This window comes from Crocodylus porosus, unplaced genomic scaffold (assembly GCF_001723895.1).
Source record: "Crocodylus porosus isolate Cpor-Errol unplaced genomic scaffold, CroPor_comp1, whole genome shotgun sequence".
Classification (NCBI taxonomy): domain Eukaryota; kingdom Metazoa; phylum Chordata; order Crocodylia; family Crocodylidae; genus Crocodylus; species Crocodylus porosus.
Window position 1 is genome coordinate 4,755,864 of NW_017728935.1, and position 9,926 is coordinate 4,765,789.

The 9,926-nt window shown below is 44.4% G+C and overlaps 1 protein-coding gene across 1 annotated transcript in view; it reads right to left on the reverse strand.

Annotated features, from left to right (window-relative positions):
- CUNH6orf106 (chromosome unknown C6orf106 homolog) overlaps window positions 1–9,920 on the reverse strand; it is a 43,049-nt gene extending 33,129 nt beyond the window's left edge. Inside the window, exon 1 of the mRNA XM_019546730.1 lies at window positions 9,738–9,920. Coding sequence (XP_019402275.1) covers window positions 9,738–9,895 — 158 coding nt within the window. The 5' untranslated portion in view covers window positions 9,896–9,920. The remainder of the gene's footprint in view (window positions 1–9,737) is intronic.
- Between the last annotated feature and the right edge of the window lie 6 nt (window positions 9,921–9,926).

The following is a 9,926-nucleotide window of genomic DNA, read 5'->3' on the forward strand; positions in this document are numbered from 1 at the left end:
CACAGAAACATGCTTTTATCCTTTTTTGTGGGGGGAGGGGAAGGACTGAATCACATCTACTTTTTCCCAATGCTTTCATGCCTTTGCCTCGCTTCTGGCTGACCTCTCACAGCTGGAAGACAGAAGGTGGGCGTTAGGAGGGAAATCAATAGAAGTAATCAACAAGCTTTCCACAAGCTCACTAGAAAGCATGCGAGATCACACTCCAGAGATTTTGAGACCTTTACATTACACCATTTTCTCTAGGGAACAATCTTCACTGGCTGAGCAGCCGGAAGGAAAGAACCAGTGGGAACAGACTAGATGACCCAACAGGCTGTTTTAACCTCAATTTCTAGGATCGGGTGATACGAACTCATGTTTCCAGTACTTCAATATTAGATTCCATTTGCTGGAAGAATTATCCATTAATCTGTAAGCGAACATTCAGGACATAACCAAGGTTTCTGAGTTCCAATGGTACAGGAAGCATCAGAAACCAAGTCATCAGATCATGTTTCACGCAAATATTAAAAACTAGAGAGGAGACAACATGATACTAAGTAGTGTCTGCAACAGATGTGTTTCCATAACAATGTACACTTACAAATCAAACAATACACATGTTAAGTGTAACAGGAACACAAACACACGAGATGCGTACTCTCTGTTAAGTGGATAGCACATCTCGTACCCTTGCAACTTAAAAAAAGTTATTTTATTATGTTTTTTGCCACCGCTGGGGAAGTGGTAAAAAAGATCAATAAAATCCTTTGACCGTGTAACACCAAAAAAACAGCTAAAATCCCCAGTATATGCGCACAAAAGAATACAAGACTTAAAAACAAAAAAACCCACCACCACCACCTCGGTATCGTTGAGAGGCAGTGAACTTCCACTAGTCCACACCTGTGTAAATGCCGTGCTGAGATTCATAGATTGTAAGGCCGGAAGGAACCGCAGAAGATCATCAGGTCCAGCCCCCCTCCAGCAAGCAGGAAAGACAAATGGGGTCAAGTGACCCTGGCAAGGTGACTTGACCTTGATAAAAATAAAGCCTCCGATCACAGTAACAGGCCAACGCAGTTAAGGCTACACACTCAAGTTCAGTGCTCACATGGCCTGATGTGTGTGTTCAACTGTGCAAACATTACAATGTAAATGAGTTTGGCATATGATTTTCTTTTACGTTTCTTTTCCTTAGAAAGTAAAATATTTTCACACCATGTACATTTTTCCTGCTAATTTATGAAAGTAACAAAACATAACACTTGATCTTTGAGATGAAAAGATCGATACATCTTCCTAAAAAGAGTCACGATTCAACTCCCAGCCCCAAAGGACATCATGCATCATAGGAAAGAGGGCCAGATCTGAAGAGACACTTTGACGCCTATCTGTTGGGTCCTGGCAAAGGACTTTAGTGTCTAGGTTAATGGTCACTGGTGGGTAAAATTAGATTCCAACTGTAAACATTCACAAGCTAAGGGTAAGGCACTTTAAGTGAAGACACAGCTGTTAGGCAGTGCCTTAGTACTGACACTGAACCCCTTTGTAAGTGTAACTGCTTAAGTACCTTCAATACTCTAACCACAAGAACTTGTCAACATGTCTAGAGCCCACAGCAGGGGTTCACTTATTAAATTAGTATGGAGAAGAGTGACTTGATTTTTCAGGAAGTTCCAGATGGTTGCAATTGCCTCTACAAACCTTCTCTTCCTTTCCTGTTGACATGCACGTGAGGCCTCAAGCCTTAGTGAGGTGATAAGAGACTTTGATAGGCTGGTCACACTCAGACCTTCATTTCACTTGACCAGGCTGAAGCAACTGAGAGCTACTAACCCAGTGCCTGAATATGGGCTAGCTGGCTGAAGAGCACGATGCATCATTCAAAACAATCGGAAGTGGAGGGGATCGTGGGTATGGACATACATATACGTTACAACCAAGTTAAGGCACAATAACAACAGGACCTAGCACCCCCGTGTGCACAATTTGTTAGGATCTGCATGCTCTTACTCCAGTTTTACAGAATAGCAATGTCATGCATTTTACCTAGAGACCAGAACTTGCACATGGGCAGTTATTACAAAATACCTGACAGGATGTCAGACCCCATTCTTAACTTATAGTAATTTGCTCATTTGCCTGCAACTTTTAAAGCCCTTTTCACTGACCTTTTTTATTGCTTAGGTTTGTATATGAGGGGCCTTGCCAGAGCCCAACTAAGGCAGCCCAGGTACTAAAAAGCTACAGTGAAAACAAGAGTCAAGATTGCAGTTTCATCTGCACATACAAAAAGGTGACTTTTCTTTTCAGGTCCTTCTAATCAACTAGTCCTTCTTCTAATCAGCTAAGCCCCTGTGCCAGGGAACAGATATTAGCCCAGTGTACTTCACACGGGGTTTCATCTTAGTCATTTGAAGTCTTTGGCCAGTGCAGAATTCTCCTAAATGTCACATGAGCAGTACATCTCACTGGCGTTAAAAGATACGCACTGGTTTTTGGTTAGTTTCCACCAATATTAGCTTAATTCTCTTTGGACACCTATACACAGGCCCAACACCTGCTTTGTGTGCTAATTAGCATACATCAGAGCAGACCCGATTACTCACCACATGTTCAGTATCGCACCACCTTAAAATGGCAGTGGGGGTGTTTTAACTAAAGCTCATCGAAGGAGCCTTAAAAGTACCCCCACTACCATTTTGAAGCACGAGATGCTGTGGGCACTTTATTAGAGCAACTCTTGGGAGTCACTCTAATGCACCCCCACCCCAGAGCAGGTGTGAAGACACCCTTTATCCTTAGATCACAACCCTCTTTTTTACAGGGAGGGAAACTGAAGCACAACTACTTGCCCAAGCTGAAAAAGAAAATCCATGACATATCTGAAATGCAGAGTCTCTCAACTTCCAGTTCAGTGTCTTCTTCACGTTTCCTCCCTTGAGTGGACGTGTATCACATCTTAAGAAACACAAGTTGAGTAACTCTGCTAGAAAAGACACAGGGGTGGAATTAAAAATCTCCTAGCCACATTCACTTTAAAACTGTCAACTCTGTTAAGCTGCACCCACTCCCCACACCTAACAAAGCATATGAAGCAGACAAAGCTTAGTTGCCGACACACAGAAATGAAAGCCAGATTTCTGTTTTTTCTCCCAGCTTGGTCACAAACTAATCTTCTCTGTATCTCAACTACATACCTGTAAAACAGGAACACTTACCATGCATGTAAGAGGTTTGAAAGGCAAAATGTAAATGGTATTTACACAGGCCCAGGTCTTTGGAGATGAACACTGTGTACAAAAACAAAGTTAAGAAGAACTAGAGTGGCCACACAAAATTTGACCTTTCAAACATTACGATTTTTGACCAAGCCACACTACAAGATTTTTCTTTTTGATTTCTGTTCAACCATTTCAGTTCCTCCCAAACAGATGTCATTCTACCTTAAAAAACCTCCAAAAGAGAAAATTAGATTGAGACTTCAGAAAGCTACAAACAAAACAAACCACAATAAAATTAGGATTTATAATGGAAACTGTTTGGCAGCCTTAACTATTGCCATCACTACCTGCCAAACCTCAATTAAATGCTATGTTTATTAGGTTAACATAAAAGGGCAGTTTATTTAGCTTAAATGAAACAACACTTAATATGTCAATAGATACTGGTGTAAATTACTATATTAAAAAAAAAATTAAATCAATCCTCTCAAAAGACTCCCTTAAGATCTGACTGAATTGCAGCAGGAGTTGAAAATAAAAAGGACGCTATCCATTTAAATCCAGTCGGTTGGTTTTAAAGGAAAAATTCAAAGTAATTTCAGGTCCCCTCCCCTACATCCCCTTCCCTTTGCCAACGTTTCTACAATTTCCTAATAAAAGGAAAAAAACCCATTTCAATCTTCCCTGCAGCAACATGATTGCCACATTAACAAAAAAGGGGAACAAATTAGCTAGGGGGAATAGTAAAACCGACTATACGTAAATCGATACAAAATGTTCTCCTTCATTCTCTTATATTTACAGCACCCCCCCCCACCCCTTTTCCTCCTAGCAAACAAACATTTTCAAATTTGGGACTATGCTTACAATAGAAAAACGCAAGTAGCCCCAAAGCTACTTTATTGTACGAATTTTTTTGCTTGGATGGAATTGGGCAAGTCTCTGGTCCTAACCATCCTCAGCACTGATAGTAATAACTCACAGTGCAGACAAGAGCAGTAGAAGTTCTTGCACTGCACACATCTGCCTGATTTAAACTTTCCACTTGTCTGAAACATTAAAAAGTGCTTTGCAAAGTTCCCAATGTAGACAGGCATCAGTATTATTGAGGGAGGGGAGGGCTAGAACAAGTTCAGGCACATTTCTAGTTGTACTATATCACCAAAAGATGACTTGCAGCCAACACCTGAAATTTACCTTTACCATCAAATACATTTCAACAAGACACTAAGCCCAACATCTAAATCCAAGGCATTGGATGCACTTCAGTACGCAGCCAGTCAGTTTTCTGGATCACATAACAACGGGGGGCGAGGGGGAGTATGGGAATTCACCAAGCAATAGTTAAACAAGATAGATTTTATCCCAGATGTGTTGGCAGATAACATACACTAAACTTAACTTTTAGTGCCTGACAAAAACAGGAAAACTGACTGACACATGGCTCACATCCACATACAAGAGAAAGTAGACTGGATTCATGTTAAGGCTAAATCCACGCTTCTTGGTCATCAAGAAATAATCTTGGACATTTGAGAGGTCTGTACTCGACCAGCAAGACTCATCCCAACTTACTAATCACGCAGAGGAATGTTTTGTCAACCAGGCCTAAACCAAGGTTTCCAAACGGTAAGAACACATTCTGTCTGGTTCCGGGTATAGTCAATTGGAAATGTTGAAGTTTAAAGGTTACTTAAAATAATCATGTATGACTTAACTATGAAGCAATCAAAATTTTTCTAAGAGACCCCCCAAAATGGGTGTTTCAGAGTTTGCTCACCTCCATGAGATTTGTACATTTTTTCATAAATTCAACCTGTCCAGCAAACCTGTTAATGAAAACCACTGGAAGTGTCTTCTGAAAAAAACCCTTAGAGCACATATCTGTTATAGCACGGGGCTTTAAATAAAGATAGGCAAGAAACTTTAGGTCTAGTCATTGGATAGCAGTCATCCCTAAAGAGCTGCTTTCATTACTGGTGGGAAAGAAGCTGCTCAGAATACATTGAGATAAAATGTGTCGAGGTGAACACAGTGTAGGTGAGGAGTGCCAAAACGACAGTCTTTAGAAAGCAAATGTCTTGCTCTACCAACTAAACAACTGCTATTGATCCCACTATCACTTTCTTCCTCAATGCGAGAGAAGAGACTGCCTCTAGAGCAGAGGTCAATTCTGTGCCTTTCTAACTTGGCAGTGACACCAAAACAAGTCGTCTGCAGGATATATTGTTTGTAATCTATGGTCAGGACCAAAGTACACACTTCTGCCGAGCATCCAGGCCAAACAGACCTCATCAAATTTCTCAGCAACAGTTTTCATAGCTACTATTTCTACACCATCTCGGAACACGACAAAGTTTCTCTGAAACGTGGAAATCGAAGTTTAAATTGCAACTTAGATCAAAAGTAACAAAAGGGATTTGCCAGTTTGCATGATAGTCCCTTTAATATCTATAACTGACCACCTTTGCCCATCTCAGCTCTGTAACTAATACCCGGAAGGTGTTGGCGTACCAGACTGATCTAGCCTAACAAAACTGCGCAGACTAGCAGAGCAAACACTGGAAGTCAGAATTAAAGCACACTAGCGAGACTCCATGAGGAAAGCTTTAATGGCACCTCTCAGCATGCTTAGCAGAAGTCACTGGTGTTAAGAATGCACAGTGCCCGCAGGCACAATGCCCACTTAACAACTGTGCCTGGTATACTCTGGAGCCATGTTTCATATGCACCGTACTACAATCTCACCATTTCAGGGAGAGTTCCCTTCTAATTTAACCATCTACACAACACATTACATCAAACTGTCTTTAGAAAAATCCACACATTAAGAACTTCAGCATGAAGAAGAACTGTGGGAGTAAGGAAGGAGCTGAGGATTACCCACCTTAGGTACTAACCAAATTGAATTTTTTCTTCTGTTGCACCTGAAGTAATTCAACTACATTAAAAATGTATTGCTTACCAGATGCTAAGTGCTTCCTAAGCAAAAGATGAAAATCTTAACCAAGTATAATCTAGCATCTAAAATTCTAATATTTATTATTCAGTCACTTTCCACCAAAAAAAAAAAAAAAGTGCTTGGCTAATTGCTTCAAAAATTAATGTGTATAACAACCATCCTGCTTTAAATAACTGACACACTAACTTTACAAAAATAAATGTTATGGCTAAGTCATAAGTGTATGAAACCATGATTTTAAATGGAAGGACAGACAGAAGTATTAGTCACAATAGAAAAATAAAGTATTTCTCCAACAGCAACAAAAATGACTTCAGCACCACAACGTATCATTTGATGTTATCTCTGGTAATTTCCAAGTTCACACTATTGCCCTATGAAGTTCTCTCTTCCTGCAAAACAAAAAAACAAACAAAAAAGACCACGTACAGCGACGACAATATCATTCTTGCGGGGAGGGCAGGGGTGGGAAGCTAAACCACACATGTATTGCAAATACCTTGTATTTATGTTACAATCCTGGCAGTTTTGACTAAGAAGATCTTTTCTGCCATAAACACACTTATCCAAAATAAACCGCCCCCATTTCCTCACAAGACCTTCCTTTAGTTCAGGCCAACTTTTTTGAGAGATCCAGAGTTTGCTAATAATCAGTCACCTGCTTTTCCTCTCTCAACAGGCAAAACTGTCAAAATAGTAAGGTTATAAAAAAGGGGGGAACCAAAGGTGTGGAAGGAATGGGGCAAACTAGAATTAAATTACCTCCATGTTCAGTCTTCCAGTAATTCCCCAGAAAGTTTCTCTGATTGCCAATATCACAATCACCTCCGCTCTGAAAGTCAAACCAGACCCTTTCTGCATTTTGTGGTGAAACAATGACACAGATTCTACAACTGAAATCCAGCCAATGACTTTATTGATGATGCCTGACGCACAAGACATTCCAGCTAGCTTTCTTGTAGCCTTGTGAGCTCTGCAGGGCCAACAAGAATAAAAAACAGTACTGGTGAAACCAACAAGTGTGCCAGGAAAAAATGCTGGGTGTGATCTTTTGGTTATATTCACCCTTATGAGAGGATGAAGGATGCGTGTCAGAAGGAGCAATTCTAACACCATTCCTTAACTGCCATAGCATAGGCAGTAGCCCTTCTGCAATATCTTGTCAGTCACTGGACTGACTCCCGATCTCCAGGTGTCACCGCTCAGGATTAAAAAAAAAAAATCACAGGACTCTCCAACTCTGAGACTGAGCCCAGATGCTAACCTTGCTTCGATGCGGTCCCCCGTCCCCTCCAAGAGAAATAACCAGCACTCCATAGAATTGTTTAAGAAGACAGATTGGTCAAAGGATGCTTAGTGCAATGGTTCTCAACTCTTTTAAACTTGGCTCGAGTCTATCCAGGAGTGCTTCATCTTTCAGAAAGTGCCAGATCTTCATTTTCACTGTAGTCAAAAAAACAACAGAACAATTCTTCCGTTGCAAAGAACTGGGAAAGACCACAGCAGAGCAGAATGGTTTTAACACTACAGATTCCTATTTGAAATCTCTAGGTTTATCACGTTTGCACACCTGACAGCACTAACATGGTGGTACCCCACAACACTCTTGCAAGGATCTCTCAGGGCACTCTAAGGTGCTGTGGCTCCCAGGTTGAGAATCACTGGTTTAGTACCAAAGCATGTCAGAAAAAAGGACTTGAGAACATCTCCGTGCACATCTACTCCTCTTCTGGGTAGATCCTGACTTCCTATACCATCCTTCCTTCAAACTGCTCAGGGGCCTGGGTAGTCATCTCTTCCCTTTCCTAATACAGCAGCTCCTTCCCTTCTGCCTCAGGGACAGCGGTTCTCTAAAAGACGCTCAGTGTTTTTCTCCCTTTCTTTCCTGTGACACAAAAAAATCCCTTTGCCCCAGACTGGGCACAACAGCATTGCACTCTCTGGCTAGCCCAGCAGTTCTCAACCTCTTAGACTCGCGGCCCATTGCAGAGCCTCGCAGCCTCCTCAGAAAAACACCAGCTCTTCGCTTTCACCCATTTCTTTGATTACAGGAAAATAACAGACCAGTTCTTTGGCTGCAAAGAACTTCAAAAGACCACAGCAAGGGATTTCTATGCCAAACTGCTGAGTTTGTCTCAGGAATCCTGCTGGCAGCCCTAACAGCAGTAACCTCGTGTGTCACCCCGGGAAGGAAAAGAGCACTCCAGGATGCTGCAACCCCTAGTTGAGAACCACCAAAGCACATCAGCGAAAAGGACTTGAGAACAATATCCTTGCATGCCTGCTCCTCTTCTGCATGGTGACTGTGGCAGCTCCCAGTTTCCTAGGACATCCCCTCGTCAAACTACTTGGGGGCCTGCATAGTGCCATCCATCCCCTTCCCACATAACAGCTCCCTCCCGTCTGCTTCAGGGACACTGGCTTTCTAAAGTGGCGCAGTCTTCTTCTCTCCTCGTCCTTCCCAGTGACTAACTTTTTGAAACAACATGAAGCCTTTGGATCCCTCTGCCCCCAAATTAGGCACAGCAGCACCACATCCTCTGGCTAGACCAGCGGTTCTGGACTGCTTCAGATTCATGGCCCCCCCAGAGAAAACACCAGCTCTTCGTTTTCACTCTTTTTTTAACTACAGAAAAATAACAGAGCTATTCCTCAGCTGCAAAGGACCACAGCGAGGGATTTCTATGCGAAACCCCTGGGTCAATCTCAGGAATCCCACCGGCAGCCCTAACAACGGTAACAGCGTGGCACCCCGGGAAGGATCTCAAAGCACTCCCGGGTGCTGCGGCCCCTCGCTGAGAATCACCAGGCGGGCACCAAAGCGCATCAGACAACGGGACCTGAAAACAAAGACCTGCGCAAGGCCCGTCTTCCTGCGCCATCCCCCCTCCAAACCGCTCACGGGTCCGAGCAGTCTTGTTTGCTCCCTTTCCTCATATAAGAGCTGTCTCCTTCCTCGCCCAACGAACAAGGGCTTTCCAGAAGCGGTCGGGTCCTCTCTCCCCCCTCCTCCTTCCCAGGAAACAACATCAAGCCCTAGAGTCCCTTTGCCCCCAGCCAGGGCACAACAGCAGCACCGCGGCCTCGCGCTATCCTGCCAGCTCTCAACCCCTTCAAGCTCGGTCGAGAACCAAGTCTTCTGAGCTGGAAAACACCAGCTCGTTTCCACCCTTTTTTAATTATTATTCGAGTACAGAAAAACAACAGAGCGGCGAGGGCGGACGGATAGCCACACGCATCCGCCGGGTCTCTGTTGGCGGCACCCGACAGCGGCATCTCCGCGCGCCCCGCTTCTCCTCACTCAAAAGCAGGGCGCGCAAGCCCCGCAGGCCGGGGTCGTGGGCAAACTTTCGAGGCGGGCTCCTCTCGGGCTGGCACGTGCGGCGGGGCGGGGGGTGTTTACAAGCGGGATCCTGGTCCGGACGCCCCGTCCTGGCGAGTCGGTCGTCGCCCCCGCGCCCCGCAGCCGCCGGGTCCCTGTGCTCTCCCCGCGCCCCGGCCCGGCCCCACCCCCAGGGAGGCGGCCGCGGCCGGGCCCTCCGTGACACAAGGCGGGGGGCGCTCACCAGTTGGTCATGTCGAGGAAGAAGGCGCAGCCGGCCGGGCTGAGCTGGAAGCCGAGCAGGCGCTGGAACTCGCCGATGAGCACGTCCTTGTCGGTGGTGCCCAGGCAGCTGAACTTCTGCATCAGCTCCGCGTCCAGGTCCACGTCCATACCCTCCATGGCGCCGCCGCCCGCTAGGCCCCGCCGCCCC